Source organism: Macaca mulatta, chromosome 3 (genome assembly GCF_049350105.2).
Source record: "Macaca mulatta isolate MMU2019108-1 chromosome 3, T2T-MMU8v2.0, whole genome shotgun sequence".
In the NCBI taxonomy this organism is placed as follows: domain Eukaryota; kingdom Metazoa; phylum Chordata; class Mammalia; order Primates; family Cercopithecidae; genus Macaca; species Macaca mulatta.
Window position 1 is genome coordinate 190,829,409 of NC_133408.1, and position 17,064 is coordinate 190,846,472.

General features: G+C 52.7%; 1 protein-coding gene across 8 annotated transcripts in view; it reads right to left on the reverse strand.

Annotated features, from left to right (window-relative positions):
* The window catches only part of WDR86 (WD repeat domain 86), a 31,773-nt gene extending 19,389 nt beyond the window's left edge, over positions 1-12,384 (reverse strand). For 6 of the 8 annotated variants that reach the window (XR_013415716.1, XM_077997732.1, XM_077997733.1 and 3 more), the window contains exons 1-2: positions 8,755-12,384; positions 262-403 (exon numbers count right to left, since the gene is read on the reverse strand). Coding sequence is in view for 7 of the 8 variants with exons in the window: in XM_077997732.1 (XP_077853858.1) it covers positions 262-403; positions 8,755-9,313 (701 nt within the window). In the remaining variant the exon portion in view is untranslated. The remainder of the gene's footprint in view (positions 1-261; positions 404-8,754) is intronic. The other 2 variants (XM_077997736.1, XM_077997735.1) reach the window with 2 other exon arrangements.
* Between the last annotated feature and the right edge of the window lie 4,680 nt (positions 12,385-17,064).

The following is a 17,064-nucleotide window of genomic DNA, read 5'->3' on the forward strand; positions in this document are numbered from 1 at the left end:
GCTGTGCCCCCAAGGGGAAAGCATTAGGCTGAGTTCAGAGGATGGGCATTGCCTCCCTGCCCCACACGCAGCCGTGGGCACTGAGCTTGCTACCTGTCCTGGGTCCACGTCACTGGGTGCTACTGACCACCTCCCAGCTGTTCACGTTTTTACTTCCCCAGAGAGCTGAGGGCCCTCACGTGCAGGGGCCCATATCTCTGACCCCTCAGCCCCACCAGGGGCCCATGGTGAGACTTGGCTCAAGCCCCCAGCCAGGCTGACCTGTTCACAATGGACGTGTGTCCTCGGTACACCTGCAGACACTGCCCGGTGAGCACGTCCCACCTCCTGATGGTGCAGTCGGCGCTGCATGTGAAGGCGGCCTCATCCTCCAGCTGGCAGAAGGTCACATAGCTTTCGTGTCCTGCAAACGAGGGACAGGAGAGATGTGAGCATACTGGGGATGAGCATAGTGGGGATGAGCATAGTGGGGATGAGCATACTGGGGATGAGCATACTGGGGATGAGCATAGTGGGGATGAGCATACTGGGGATGAGCATACTGGGGATGAGCATAGTGGGGATGAGCATAGTGGGGATGAGCATACTGGGGATGAGCATAGTGGGGATGAGCATACTGGGGATGAGCATACTGGGGATGAGCATACTGGGGATGAGCATACTGGGGATGAGCATACTGGGGATGCCAGCTGCTGCTTTTCTTCTGGGAACAATGTTTGGAAAGGGAAGAAAGCAGGATGTAGAGAGTGTTTGAAACAAGCTGGAGTCAATTAGCATTTGTTTTGTTTTGTTTTGTTTTGAGACAGAGTCTCACTCTGACACAAGGCTGGAGTACAGTGGTGCGATCTGGGCTCACTGCAACCTCTGCCTCCCGGGTTCAAGTGATTCTCCTGCCTCAGCCTCCTGAGTAGCTGGGATTACAGGTGCCCGCTGCTACACCGGGCTAATTATTTGTATTTTTAGTAGAGATGGGTTTTCGCCATGTTGACCAGGCTGGTCTCGAACTCCTGACCTCAAGTGATCCTCCTGCCTCGGCCTCCCAAAGTGCTGGGATTACAGGTGTGAGCCACCGTGCCCAGCCCTCAACTCATCCTTTTTAAAGAATGACTTCAGTCTGAGTGATTCTCAGGAAGCATGGGGTACCAGTGAGGCAGGACAGATAGTCAGGGAAGTAGCCATGTCCTCAGGATGCAGCAACCATGGCGACTGCGCTGTCAACACAGTAAGCCCCAGGATTCGCATGGCAGGCAGGCTCATTCAAGCAAAGCTGTCTCCAGTAGGGACTTCCCCTGTAGAGAGCACGTGCACTTTGATTTTTACCTGTCCTCAGAGTGACACTCTGCTCATTACAATAGTAAAAACACAGCCCTGCATGGAGATGTAAGATGCCAGCGAGACACGTGACGTATGAACAGGGATGCACAGCCACTGTGCATGTGCACACAGAACATGCTTCCCAGCAACCCCCTTCCCCACCTGCGCACGAATAATCAGGTAAGACTCCGAAAAAGGGATCCTTCCTCCAGCCGGTCTCTGCTGTCTCATCCTCATGGGCAGCCCACCCTGACTCCCCTCTCGGGGCATTCTGTCTATTCTGCACCTAACTTTCAGGGTATTCTTCCTCCTGTGCAATACATTGCTCTATGCTGCATCTCCTTTGCTGTGTCTCGTTTCAATTCTTTTAAACTAAGAAGACAAGAACTGAGGTTTCACAGCAGCCATCAGCAGCAGGAGCAATCCATGGGTACTCGCCTGCACCTTAAACCCTGTTTCCTTGGCTTCCACTTTTGCCTTCCTCCCTCATCTCCTTCCCTCCTCATTCTTTATCATCTTCTTTTAGTCTTTTTCAAACCTTTCAGCTTTTGCATTCCACGTTTCCTCACCTGGGATGGGGACAGTGCCTGCCTCACGGGATGTAGCGCAGACTGAGGACAGAGGCAGCCGCAGAGGGAACGGCGCATGTTCACTATTTTTCTTACACTGGGGAGAGATACTGTGGTAGGCAGAACGACGGCCCCAAGACACCAGGTCCTAATCCCTGGAACCTGTCAATGTGACCTTACTTGGAAAGGGGTCTTTGTGGATGTGACGAGGTTAAGGACCTTGACTGAGGAGATTTTCCTAGATTATCCAGGTGGGCGCTGAATACAACCACAGTGCCTGAGCACTGGGGACCAGGAAGAGGGTGACTCGGTGTCTGTAGGGAGAACAGCGGCTGGGAGAGCAGGCATGCAGGGCTGGCTCCACGGGGCGCCTCCAGGCCAGAGTCTGAGTGCTTAGCAGATGGCTGATGAGGCCAGAATGGAGGGCCAAGAGTGAAGGGCCGTGCCACGATGTCTGGGGTCCCAGCACCTGAGCTACCCCACCGGCTGGCTGGGACTCTATCTCATGGGTGCAGTTAGATAGCTTGACTATTGCCCTGGCTGCCAGATCAATGTTCATGCCTCAGGCATTGCTTAGCAGCCCTGGGGGCCCTCAGGGTCTCTGATGCTAGTAGGGCCTTCCCTTCAGGTAAAGATGGTGTGTACACAGTTGTCCCCCAATACCCATCAAGGATTAGTTCCAGGATCCCCTGCAGATACCAAACTCCGCAACGCTCAGGTCCCTGTGGTGTGGCATTTGCCCATAACCTATGCAATCCTCCCGCATACTTTAATTCATCTCTAGGTTACTTATGACAGCCACTGCCATGCCTACACATCACTTCACTCGTGTGGATTCAACGTAGTACTCGGTGAGCAGCGAAGCCAAATTTTGCTTTTTGGAGGCTTGTGGAGTTTTTTTTTCTTCCTGGATGTTTTTCATCTGTGGTTGGATGAACCCACAGGTGCAGAACGTGTTGGACAGGAAGGCCCAACTGGATTTGAGGAACTCAGGGACCAGGAAGTCAAATCAAAAGACTGTTAGAACTAAGAGCCATTTTACAGATGAGACAATGGACGAATTCAAACATCCACACATTTGGGGGAATGTACTGATTACACTAAGAATGTTGATAGAATTTTAAAATTTCATTTAGACAGCTGGTATTGGGTAGACAGGGATTTAAAATTCCTGGGTAGTTTCGAGCCAATTCACATCCACCCCTTCCCCCGACCCCCTGAGTTTAAGTTCAGTTACTCTTGGAAAAACGCAACGTCCTGAGTTCTAAGAAACATAATTTAACAAAAAAGTTTTCCCGTCTCCCTGGAGGGCATATACCAGGCTGCTAAGAAAACAATGCACGGATTAAGTCAACATTTGAAGAAACTGCAGATTCTGTTTCCTTTAAAATACATGTCGGCTTAAACATTGAGGGCAATGTGTTTGCCAAAACACAGGCTAGATTTTTGCCAACCCCAGAGGGTTTATAAAATATTTTAAGATTGTCAATAAACTTTCCCTGGGAACAGATCCGTCCCACCCTCCCTGCTGCCACCAGCAGGGCTCAGCAGAGAGATCCAGGCTGGAGACACCCAGGATAGAAAGGCGGTCAAGGTGTGCTGTGGGCATTCAGGTGCCGGGCACCCGCCTAAGGATCCTGTGGGGCTGATGCCAAGCCCAGCTGCTCCCGCCCCATCTCAGTCACAGGAAGGTGAAGTGCAGGAGTGAGTCGTATGTTAAGTCAAGAAAAGCACTTAAAAGCCAATGGCAGCTAGTGAGCTGTGGCATCTATACGTGGTGGAACTAAAGCCTGAAGCCAGAGATGCTGCAGACCTGAAATGAGGGATCACTTTCTGATGTGTGTAAGGAATAAAGGATGTATGCAGATGATGGCAAATTGATAAGAATGTAAATACATACAAAGATTGAAGAAAACAGGCAATGATGAAGGTTAAAAAAACCCTCCATTTCTGAACTGGGCCAGGCTGCCCTGATGCCCTCTGCCCTCTGCCCTGTGGCAGAGCCTGGCACTGAGCCAGCAGAGGCCCACAGCGGTCAGGGTTCTGCTGTGGATAGGCTCTTCCCCTGGGTTTCCAAGCAGTCACCCGCATCTGAACACACACCCAAGTGAGTCACGGGTCAGAGCCGGGCCAACAGAGCATGTCCCCAACCCCAATCCCCATGTTCCACAGAATACTAACCAGGCCTCCACTGGCCCAGGCCTGCAGGATCACCCTAGCACGGAGGACACGGACCCAGGCCTGCCACCCCTGGAGCTGAGGCCCTCACCCCAACGAGGCACCCACCCCAACCCCGCGGACCCCAGGACCGAAGAGGGAAGGCGTTGGGGAGGGCGGGTTCATCATACCTCCAGGGGCTGCAGGGATTGTGCAGAATAAGCAAAAAAGCCAAACTAAAAATAAATATTTCTGAAGGGATGAAGAATGCAGATAAGATGCAGTTATTATGTTCAAAGAACATGCTGAGGCCGATAGTTTTCTGCCAAGGTAGCGCCTGCACACCCTGAGGACTCACTGGAAGTTGCAAGTCAAACTGCTCCCTCCCTCACCACCCCATGCAGGAAAAGCAGCTCAGCTTCAGACCTGGTGGTGGCAGGTCTCCGCTGGCGGTGGGCTGCAGTGGGCCTGTTGCCCCAGACTTGCATGGAAGCTGTCTCTCCCTTCCCTGTGTCCCAGCTTCAGACAACGGACTGGACAGCTGCCCTGGTGGCCACACGGGGCAGGGATGGCACTGCTGACCTGGCTTACTCCAGCCCTTGTAGCACAAGGGGTTATTTTCACTGGGGAAAGCCCCACTGAGCCTGCCGTCCAGGACTGAGCCTTCCTCTGCTCCCCAATCCCCCTCTTTTCCACCCTGCCCCCACCAACTACATGAATCCACAGTGGGCTCACTCTTATCTAAGACTCCCACTGGGTTAGATAAAAGGGAGCCCACTGTGGGTTCGGACAAGTGGGAGCTGCAGGTGGAGACTCTAGGTCAGGATACGTTCCCCTTCCCCATCTCCGACCCTGCAGGGCTCCCTCAGACTGGCTGTGGCCATCCAACCTGGAAGGAAGCCCTCTCAGCTGTTTCTAGGATGCAGCGGCTGCATCCCGGACTCAGGCCCAGAAGAGGTGGCAGCCTTGCTGGTCTGAGCCACAGTCACTCTGGTTCTTCTATGCTCCACCTGCATTTTGCAGAGTGTCCCTTTATTAAACTCTCCTGTTAGAATCCAGTTTTGAGGGTGCTGGGACCCTGAGGCAGGTGACATCTGGGCCCAGAAGCACCGACAGTATGGCTGAAATGGACACTGAAGTGGCCACCAGAGACTTGTAGCAAATCTGCAAGGCCCCACTTTGAACCAAGACCTATGCAGCTTGGCTTTCTGGACTTCTCTGGTGGGAGCGGTCACTTGCCCCCAAGCCGTGTGAGGCTGCTGTAGCTCTTGTTACTGGTGTGCTCCAGGCCTCCTTCAGCCCAGTCTTCTCCGCCACTGCTCTCCTGCCAGGTTTCACAGGGAATCTCCTAAACCACAGGCTCCCAGCAAATGGGAATGTGCGGTTGTACCCAGGAAATGAAACACAATCCCCGCCCCCTCATGTTAGAAGCCGAGGAAGCGAGTGGGACAGCCACAGTGGGCTGCCACCTTCAGGCTGAGTCCCCTACTCAACTGGAACAGGATAGGATAGGCACCACCATTTTGGAAAATGCCACTCATCTCACCAAACCAACAAAGTGCCCCCAAGTAAGGAGATACCCAATGAATAAACCTGAAAAAGAGGGGGTCAGGGATAAGCACGTGGCAAGTAATTCTTCTCTTTGCAGAGTAATTGCAATGAAGCCTTTTTCACTGTGAGCCAGCCCCTGACTGCCCCTGCTGCCATGAACACAGCCAGAGGTCTCCAGAGGAAAGACCTCTAGAGAGGTCTTAGGAGTCGCCAGCCCCAGCCGCTCTGCCCAAGAAATCCAGGACTGGCCAACCACAGGCTCCTGTGGGCCAGAGCTGTGCAAGGACCAGGAAGGAGCCGGAGTGGAAAGATCTAGATTTAGAGTGAGGACGCTTCTAGGGATGGGGCCACCACAGACCAACCATGTGGTCCGGACACAACTTCCCCCGCAGTGGCATCTGGGGTAAGAGAAGCGCCATGCAGTCTTCAGAAGCCCTCTCTGCCACAGACCAGCTGCGGCACCCTGGATGAGTCCTGCAACCGCACCGCGCCTCCGGGGATGTTGGCGACAGCACCCACCCCATTGTCGGTGGTATCTAGAAAACAACGGGAATGCCGCGTGTGCTGCTAAGGAATCTGCACCTCCCACTCTCCTCTGTAAACTGGTGTCAATCCCACCCGCCTCAGTGTCGTGAGGATTATCATTACACAATAACAAAGCACAGAGATGTGTATTTATAAAATATGGGGCACTAAACAAATGTTAAGACGTTTTAATATTTCACTGATACAAAAAAAATCCTGCGGGAGAAAGGAACTGGCAAGACCTTGCTCTCCTTGGGGGTCCACACCAAAGGACTGTCACACACTCGCGATGACTCTTACAAGTTGAGTGTATCAGCAGAATCTCAGGATACAGAAAGATGACCTCTGTCCCCGTCCTTGAAAATTTCTGAAATGTCAACCCATATAATAGCAAAAATAATCCTAGCAAAATGGGCTGCAGTTCTTTCATTCCAGTTTCCTGCTTGAGTGGGGACAGCCCTGCCCTCAATTAGGGCAGAAGATCGGGCACCCTGCCCGGAAAGCGAGTGTAAGTACCTCAAGGGGACAAGCAGCCGTGAGGGTCACCAAAGTGGGTGTGAAGGAAGGAAGCGCAGGTGCCAGGCACAGAGCTGGGCAGGAGGGTAGGCCCTGGAGGCTTGGTGAGGCTCCAGAGCTGCCATGGGGGCAAAGCCAAGGACCCACTAGGCCACAGGCAGTCTGGCAAAGCCTGGACCCCCACTGGGGAGAAAACCCACCTAATGAGCTGGGCTCCCACAATCCATCATCCCCAGCCCAGGGGCTCCCGGGGCCAGCTGTGCATAAGAACCACCCAAAAGCTTGTTAGAAATGCCAATTCTAGGCTGGGCGCAGTGGCTCACACCTGTAATCTCAGCACTTTGGAAGGCCAAGGCTGGTGGATCACCTGAGGTCAGGAGTTCAAGACCAGCCTGGCCAGCACGATGAAGCCCCAAGTCTAATAAAAATACAAAAAAATTAGCCAGGCATGGTGGCGAGCGCCTGTAATCCCAGCTACTCAGGAGGCTGAGGCAGGAGAAAGGCAGGAGAATCGCTTGAACCCAGGAGGCGGAGGTTGCAGGGTACCAAGATCATGCCACTGCACTCCAGCCTGGGCAACAAGAGTGAAACTCCATCTCAAACAACAACAACAAGAAACGCCAATTCTACAGCTCTATTCACGGAGGACTGCATCACTGGATCCCAGGCCTGGGGATCCGCATTTCAGAAACACCACCCACCCCTCTACTCCCAATACAGTCTTATGTTTGGGAGCAATACCAACTGGACTTAACATTTCTAAAAGACCTCACATTTTCCGTTCCTGATTGCATGCCTGTAAGTGTGTGTGGCTGTTTGGGGGCGATGTGGTTAGTTTGTGGCCACCTCTCCATTATCCACACCAACTCCCAAGTAACCGGTAATCCAAAAGTCATCCCTGTTGGGTTTGAAATATCTACCCTATTTCTTTTTTTTGAGACAGAGTCTGGCTCTGTCACCCAGGCTGGAGTGCAATGGCACTATCTCAGCTCCCTGCAACCTCTGCCTCCTGGGTTCAAATGATTCTCCTGCTTCTGTCTCTCCAGTAGCTGGAATACAGGCGCCCCCCACCACGCCCGGCTAATCTTTTGTATTTTTATTAGACACAGGGTTTCATCATGTTGGCCAGGCTGGTCTCAAACTCCTGACCTCCGGTGATCCACCCGCCTTTGCCTCCCAAAGTGCTGGGATTACAAGTGTGAGCCACCACACCTGGTCAACTGCTCTTATTTAAAACCATCAGTATCAGGATTAGCCAATATTGGGGCTAATATCCTAGCTAAGTTGGAAGGCCTGAGAGAGGTCACAGAGAGTTCACTGATGATGATGATGGAAAAGCCGGCGGTGATCAAGAACTACCCACAACAGAAAGCCTCCCGGCTCATCCACTGCATGTGCTACCTGGGCGGTAGGAGGGTCAGAGCTGAAAGGGACCTCACAGTGCACAGGACAGGCCCAGGAGAAGGTGAACCCGAGGCACACTGACCTCCTGAATGAGTACAGGACACAAATAGAAATCAACAGGCATGCAGGCGGGGTTTACAGCAATGAGAGGGCTCAGACTGCCATCTACCCCTCACTGGCTGTGCGACCTGGACAAATTCCTTAACTCCCAGCCTGCTTCCATGTCTGTATGTGGGGTAACATAGTGTGACGACGGCACACTTCTCCGCACCGCTGGCTCTTAACAAGCCCCTATTATTACTACGATAGTCGTCAACAGGAAATGCCAGAAGAGCACAACTGGCCACAAAGAGGCCACAAAACACCTAGAGACAAGGGAAGGTTTGCTTAGAAGGGGTATATGTTTAACTTTTTGTTTGTTAACATTGTTGTCAAGGGAGATTTCCTGACGCTGGTTGACAAATGATCTTCGCCTTTGTAGCGGACGCCCCCCGGCCGCACCCTGCTCTGCACCCGCACTCCACCCCCGGACCTCACCCTGCCCTGCCGAGAGCTCAATAGCCAGATGGTGGGCCCAGACAAACGCTCTTCCGCGAGTGTGCGGGGATGAGCGGGGCTGGACTTCTAGAAAGGGATCTGCGGGCGCAGGAGCTGGGGTCCGCGGTCTGGGGCCGGTGAGCGACGGCGAAGAGGGCAGGGAGGGGGTGGGAGGGTCTACCTTGCAGGAGCGCGCAGCACTGGCCGTCGGCGGTGCTCCAGAGCCGGGCCGTGCCGTCCTCGCTGCCCGTCAGCAGGCGCTGCCCGTCGGGGCTCAGGCTCAGCCAGTTGATGCCCCCGCGGTGGTCCGCGCAGACCTTCAGGACCGACCCTCCGCCTCCCATCCCGCTGGCCCGGCGGGGGACAAGAAAGAGCTGCGCCCCGCTAGGAAGGGGCGCTCCGGAGTCCGCGCGGCGTCTCCGTACGGCAGCGGCCCGCGGCCATCGCGGGGAACTGGGACGCCGACTCCTGGGGAGGCATGTGACGAGGGTGAAGGACCCTAGCTCCTCGCTGTCTCCAGCCTCTGAGCCCGCGAACCCAGGGCGCTGCGGGGGTCGGCCCACTCCGGACCCCCGCCCTGGGTAGAGCCGTCCTGGGAGCGCGGGCAGAGAGCACCTCCTTCCCGGCACCGCTCGGAGGACCCACACCCCACCCGGCGAGCCAGGCAGCGGCGTCTCGGGTGCACAAGGAGCCCCCAGCCTCCTCTCGCGCCCACGGGGCGGGGGCGGGGAGAGGAACATGGGAAGCCGAACGCCCCGCGCCCTCCCCGGCCGAGCGCGGAACAATAAGGTCCAGCCTGGCTCCTCCTCAGAGACCACCCCTCACCCGATCCCCTCCCACTTCTCGGGCTGCGCCCCAGCCCCCATCCCGCGCGCCCGCAGCCTACCCCACCCCCTCGACCCCCGCCGTCACTGCGCGGATCCCGGGGACGGCTCCACGTGAGACCCTCCCAGCTGTCAGGGCTGCGCCTCTGGGCTCTGCCTCTGCCACCTCCGCCGCTGCCGCCTGGGTCCCCTGAGCCTAGGCCCGGGACGAGGGAGAAGGAGGCGGACAAAGGGTCCGGGTGGGGAGAACCGCGCGCCAGGAACTCATTTGGGGCGCAGCTCCACCGACCCCTCGGCTGCTCGCCTCCACCAGGCAAGCCAGGTCCTCCTGTGCTCTGAGCCCTAAGGATCCTGCCCGAGGGACTCTCGGGGACTTGGGGACGGTCCCCCGATGGAAGGTGCGACAGGGAAAGCCCCAAGTCCGCCCTCCCTGGGAAATCACGTGCACACCCCGGATTCTACTTTGGTCCGGCCGGAGTGGGGATGGGGTGCGAGCCGCTGACTAGCCGCTGACGGGTCGGTGGAGCCGGGATGTCAAGTTCATCTTCCAGCCGCCGCGAGCTCCCTCGGCCTGGCGCATCTCTGATGGCCCCCAGGGTCGGCCTGAGCCCTCCTGGAGTGCCTGGCGGCTGGTTTCCATTAGGGCAGTTCCGGCGCCGACTTCGCTGGGGGCGGGGAAGGTGACCCCCCCCACTCGGATCCTCCAGGTCCTAAAGGTAGCAGGATTTCCAGAACTCTCCAGGGCTCTCTCAAGAGCCTGGGGGAGCAAGGCAAGGAAGGGGCGTCTTTGGCGAGCCAGCCCGCAACGGGACGACCAGCCCTGCACGCTCTGCTCCATGCAGACTCCAAAAGGAAGCCCCGTCGTGGGGTCTCCCAGGGCCTTGGGTCTTTTATGCCTTGAGTGGCCTAACCAGAGAAATACGTTGTTTTCCCTCAAAACTTGTAAATCTGCTGGCGCCTCAGCTTAAGGAGCGTGGCCCTTCCTTAGCAGGTGCCGGAGAGGGGGCCAGTGGAGAAGCGTTAGGGCGAGATTTGGGGTCATCCAGCCAAAGAGAGGGAGGCCGAAAGGAGAAACGTTCTCAGGAGGTGGAAGCTTCAGAATTTGGATGCCTGCGAGAGGGAGAGGACAGGGAGCCTCTTGTGCTGAGAGGCTGGGTAGACGGTTTTGTCCCCTACGGGCTGATCACGAGTTCCTCTTAGGAACCAGTGAACCTCAGGGGGCCATTGCACATCCAGGTGTGAACTGCGGTGTGGCCCCCAGGTGAGGACAGACAGGGTGTGGTGGGGTCTTGGGCAGGCCCTGCGCTGCAGCCCTTGGGGAAGGTGAGTGTGAGGACCACGGAGGCTGGGAGGGTTTATCTGGAGAAGTGCCAGAGGAAACCCAAAGTTTCTTGGCAGAGGAGCCAAGGAGACCCAGGCATCCACTCTTTTGGAGACTAAGTGGGGAGGGGTTTGAAAGCAGTTTGGAAGCTGGGGACAGACGGTAGGTTGGGCGAGCTTGCCTGGTCGTGGGCCAGAGGAAAGAACCACTAGGAGAAAAGCTTAACTTTCAAGGGGGTCAGGCAGGATTCCTGAGCAAGGTGGCACCCATGAACTCTGGTTCCTCTCTTCCGCAACCAGGCAACCAGCGCAAGCCGTCAGCCCCGTGCTCAGCTCCCAGCAGGCAGCGGGTTCTGAAGCGCCAGCGCCATCAGCTTGGAAGCCTGCAATCCACACACGGCTGACCTTGCCTACTTCCTCTTTCCAAGTTGACAGATTTTTTTATTTTAGCCTCTCCACCTTCCCCACCCGTCCTTCTCTGGTTTGGCACAAAGTGGCCCCCTGGTGGGGATGAGCAGCCTTCTCTGGGGGTTGAGTCTGGACTGTAGAGCTGTAGGTGCAGACGTCCTCAGCCAGCCTGTCTTCCCTTTTCTCTTGCCGGTCGTAGATTCCAGACTCTCTTCTGGGAAATTGCCCCCAAATCTAACAAGAGTACAAGAAGCTGGGGAGACTGGAAAACAGCACCAAATTCCCCTGAAACTGAGGTCTCCCCTAATTCCCCTGAAACTGCGGTCTCCCCCACCCTCGACCTTGAGATAGCGAAGCTATAGAGACCCAGGAGTCAGGCTGGGTCCCCAGCAGAACCTGGGCTCCCTTCCCCTTTCACACCTTTAACTCTTCTGGAGCCTCCAAGAGGGCCTGAAGTCCAGTGGTGCCCAGGCCTTCTTGGACCTAATCAGTTTATAAACGGAAGGCACCATGGGAAGGGAAACTGGTAGGAGGAGATGGTTAAGCTTTAAGAAGCAAGAAAGGGGCAGTGGTTAACAGGTGAAGGGTTGTGGGGGTGCATTTTGTGCCAGGGAGTGCTTATTTCCGTGCCACAGGAACTGCCACAATTTACCCTGCTGGAAAGAGTGACCTTCTGGGGCCTCTCTGAGAAGCATGGAGAAAGCTGGATATTCTCAAGTTGTGTGTGGAGGGGGGGTGGAGGGTGACAGAGGGAGGCACCTTGAGGGGTGCCCACAGGGAACGTCATAGCCAGAGCTTTGTCAGAATTGCTTCTTCCCTCCTGGCACAACCTGCAGTGCTGGTGGTGAGGGTGCCTGTGGTCATCGTCATCTTCATAGTTTGGGTACTTACTGTGTGTCAGGTACTGTGCTAAGTGCTAGTATTTTTCAACAGGACAGAAACCTTCCCAGTCCTGCAACCACCTGCAGACTCTCACAAGCACTGTGTTCCCGGGAGAAGACCTTGCTACCCCAGGCCCAGGGGAGTCGAGAGAAAACAAAGCCCTGAAGGTTTTTCACCCCAGGGGTGAGAGTGCGAGATCCAAGATATACTTGAGGGAAATTGTGCAGATAGTCCCAACTTAGCATTGTTCAACTTTATGATGGTATGAAAGTGATGGCATTCAGTAGAAATTGTACTTCAAGTGCCAATACAATCACTGTTTTTCACTTTTGGTGCAGTATTCAATAAATCACATGAGCTATTCAACACTTTACTATAAAATAGGCTTTGTGTAAGATGATTCTGCCCAAATGTAAGGGTAGTGCAAGTGCTCTGAGCACATTTAAGGGAAGGCTGGGCTAAGCAATGATGTTCCGCAAATTAGGCATATTAAATGCATTTTTGGCTTAGGATATTCTCAACTTGCAATGGGTTTATCAGAACATGACATCGTTAGTCACTCAAGGAGCATCTGTGCTACTAATGACACAGATGCTGGTTGGAGGAAGGCAGCCAGAGAAGGGCACAGTGTGGAAGAACTCAACTTTTTAAAGACAGAGGTCAGCTTTAGATATTGCTAAGAAAGAACTTAGAGAGAGAAGTTGATGATACTGGAGGCAGCAGGCAACAGATAGAGTGAGAGCCCCGAAGAACAAGAAGAGGAGGGAGTCTCCTCTTCTGGGAGCAGGAGTGTCAACTTAAATATTAGGGAGCCAAAGATGAACCTCGCAGAGAACCTGCAAAACCCAGTCTCAGAAATACTCGCCCACACCTAAAACCTCAGTCACTGAAAGTCTGAAGTCAAATGATTATGTGAAATCTTGGTAGTGGGTACATGTGGTTTCATTAGATTATTCTTTGTATCTATATTTGTACTATCTTATAAACACTATAAGTTTTAAAACTATACGAAAGGCTCTATGAAAAATAAATTGGACTTCATTAAAATTCAAAACGTGTGCATCAAAAGACACTATCAAGAGAATGAAAAGACAGCCCATAGGATGGGAGAAAATCATGTATCTGACAAAGGTCTACAATCCAGAACGTATAAAAAAACTCCTACAATTCAACAATGAGAGACCACAACCCAGTTTTAAAATGGAAAAAAGACTTGACATTTCCCTGAAGATGTGCTCATGACCAATGAGCACATGAAGAGATGTTCACTGTTAGCTGGGCACGATGGCTTCACGCCTGCAATCCCAGCACTTTGGGAGGCGGAGGTGGGCAGATCACCTGAGGTCAGGAGTTTGAGACCAGCCTGGCCAACATGGTGAAACCCCATTTCTACTAAAAATAGAAAAAATTAGCCAGGCATGGTGGCGGGTGCCTGTAATCCCAGCTACTCAGGAGGCTGAGGCCGGAGAATCGCTTGAACCCGGGAGGCAGAGGTTGCAGCCAGCTAAGATGGCGCCATTGCACTCCAGCCTGGGTGACAAGAGTGAAATTCCGTCTCAAAAAAAAGAAAAGAAAAGATGCTCACTGTCATTAGTCATAAAGGAAATGCAAATCAAACATACAGTGAAATGCCACTTAACACCCACTAGGATGGGTAATCATAGGATGGGAAAAATAAAATAAGTGTGGGTGAGGATGTGGAAAAATCAGCTCTCACACACTGCTGGTGAGAATGTAAGATGGTGCGGCTGCTATGTGACCGTCTGGCAGTCCCTCAAACGATTAAACGTAGAGTTATAATCTGACCCAGCAATTCCATATATACCCAAGAGAAATGAGCATTATTCGTAATAGACAAGGGTAGAAACAGCCCCACGGTTCATCAGCCCATGAGTAGATTAACTGAACATGGTGTATGCATATAATGGAATACTGTTCAGCCATAACAAAGAATGAGCTGCTGATAAATGGTATGACGTGCAGGGACCTTGAAAACAGGTTAAGTAAAAGAAGCCAGTCACCAAAGACTGCATACTACCTGATTCCATTCATATGAGTGACCCAGAACAAGGGAGTCTACAGAGATAGTTGGTTAGTGGTTGACTAGGACTTGGGGAAGAGGTCTGGGGAGTGGAGAAGTGATGGGTATAGTATACATGGTTCCCTTTTGGAGTGATGAAAATGTTCTAAAATGGACTGTGGTACTGGTTGCTTATTTTAATATATCTGTGAATATATTTTAAAAAACCATTGAATTGTACACTTTACATGGATCAGTTTTTCAGTTTGTGAACTATATCTCTATAAAGCTGGGTTTTTTTTTTTTTTTTTTTCACTTTTGTTTTTTACTTGGATGGAGTCTCACTCTATCGTCCAGGCTGGAATGCAGTGGCGCAATCTCAGTTCTCTGCATTGAATCGAAACGATTTTCCTGCCTCAGCCTTCTGAGTAGCTGGGATTACAGGCATGCGCCACCATGGCCAGTTAATTTTTGTATTTTTAGTAGAGATGAGGTTTCACCATGTTGGTCAGGCTGGTCTCAAACTCCTGACCTCATGATCCGCCCATCTCGGCCTCCCAAAGTGCTGGGATTACAGGCGTGAGCCACCGGCCTCACCAAAGCTGTTTTTAAAAAACCATACATACAGTGAGATATCACTTCATATCCACTAGTCTGGGCCATCACTTTTAAAATGGAAAATCACAAGTGCTGGTGAGGATGTGGAGAAATTGGAACACTCATGCAATGTTGGTGGGAACGTAAGATGGTACCGCCACTTTGGAAAAGAGTGTGGAGGTTCCTCAGTAAGGTTAAACACAGAATTACTATATGATCTAGTAATTCTACTCCTAGGTACATACCCAGGAGAACTGAAAACAGGTGTTCAAACAGAAATGCGGGCTTAATGTTCATAGCGGCTCTATCCACAATAGCCAAAAGGTGGGAACAACCCAAGTGTCCATGAACAGATAAACAGATCAACAAAACGTGCTGTGTTCGTACAATGGAATAGTGTTCAGCTCCAAAGGAAGCACTGATGCACGCTACAATATGGTTGAGCCTAGAAAACATGCTAAGTGAAAGAAGCCAGACACCAAAGGACCAATGTATGACTCCATTGATGGGAGATCTCCAGAATGGACCAATCCCTACAGAGGGGAGCAGATCAGTGGCTGCCTGGAGCTTGGAGGAGGGGAATGGGGAGTGACTGCTTCCTGGGTACCAGGTTTTGGTTTGGGATGATGAAATGTTCTATAACCAGACAGCGATGATGGTTACCTAACATTGTAAATATGCTTAATGCCACTGTTGCACAATTTAAAGTGGTTATGATGTTAAATTTTATGTGTGTTTTACCACATACACACATAAAACTTATTTTGTGCCGTTAAAAAGAAAAAGTTCTATGAAGCACCTCTATTATTACTACTGTGATTAATGTTTGGAGAACAATTATCGGAGAATTAAAAATATTAATGTTTGTAGAATAACATGTGGCCATGTACCCTTAGAACCCAGTACATATATGTGTCCAGACTGTCAGTGCTGCTGGAGTCCAGAGAAGTATGGGAGCAGCGCTAGATGTTCAGAGAGCCCTGGTGTCCCTGAGCCAGGCCATGCACTCAAGGGCTCAGATCTCCCCCACACCTCACACTCCCTCACATTCAGAACAGTGTTCTCTCCATCTGGCTCCGAAGGGTTCTGCATTTCAAAGGAGGCAGCATTAAGAGACCAGATCGCCTTCTCCTGCTAGGAAGTCTTTGTCCTGGTCTCTGCTGGTCTCTGCTCTAGCCCTGGAGTCCAGAGTCAGGCCCAGCTGAGTGAGAGAGTTGCTGCTTGGAGCCTGGCCCTGGGCACAGAGGGAGGTCTGGAATTAGGATGTGCATAGGTTTCTGTGATCCCCCAGCACCTGGGACTGGAATGTCTGGGCCCTTCCTGGGTCTCTGACCAGGACTATGTTATAAGGACAGGGCAGTTCTGGAGAAAGCAGGCCAGCTGGTAAACATCCCATCCCCCTAAATTTTAGTTTATCCCCCATACAGCCTCCTCCTGGCAACTTCAGAGAAATGTCAGAGGCTAATGAGACAGAGGGAATGCAGTTTTGAAACAGCTTTCAAAATTCACTCACTTTGACTTCTGCTTCTGGCCAAGAGGGAGTAACAAGGACCCATTTACCCTCCTGCCTCGTCTCTGAAACAACCCAAAACAAACACAAAATATATGAAGCAATTGTTTTCAAGACACTGGACACCAGGCGGTGAAGGACAGCAATCCCCAAGAGACGGGAAAAAATGAGGTGAGTCAACGACTGGCCTGGTTTACCGCCTTGAGAGAATGTCCAGACCACAGAGCAGGAACGGGGATCCCAGACAGAGCCCAGTGGACTTCCTGGGTTGAGGAAACAGCTGAGTGTCTTGGGAAAACTAAGGGACCGGAGTGAGCAGGACAGAGATCTAGAGAAGGGAGCGCCCTGGAGAGCTCCACAGGTTCCCTCTCCACATCAGCTGAGTGTCCGTCAGGTCAGTGCGTGCATGGGAGGAAATGACTCCAAGTGAGATCGGGTCAGAGGCAATTCAGCATCTGCACAGAGTGGAGAATAGTGCAGACAGAGGTGTGAAGACAGTTGTTGTGGATAAGAATACATGGGGCTGGCCGGGCGCGGTGGCTCAAGCCTGTAATCCCAGCACTTTGGGAGGCCGAGACGGGTGGATCACAAGGTCAGGAGATCGAGACCATCCTGGCTAACCCGGTGAAACCCCGTCTCTACTAAAAAATACAAAAAACTAGCCGGGCGAGGTGGCGGGCGCCTGTAGTCCCAGCTACTCGGGAGGCTGAGGCAGGAGAATGGCGTGAACCCGGGAGGCGGAGCTTGCAGTGAGCTGAGATCTGGCCACTGCACTCCAGCCTGGGTGACAGAGCGAGACCCCGTCTCAAAAAAAAAAAAAAAAAAAAAAAAAAAAAAAGAATACATGGGGCTGGGTGCGGTGGCTCATACCTGTAATCCCAGCACTTTGGAAGGTCAAGGCAGGCGGATCATGAGGTCAGGAGTTCAAGA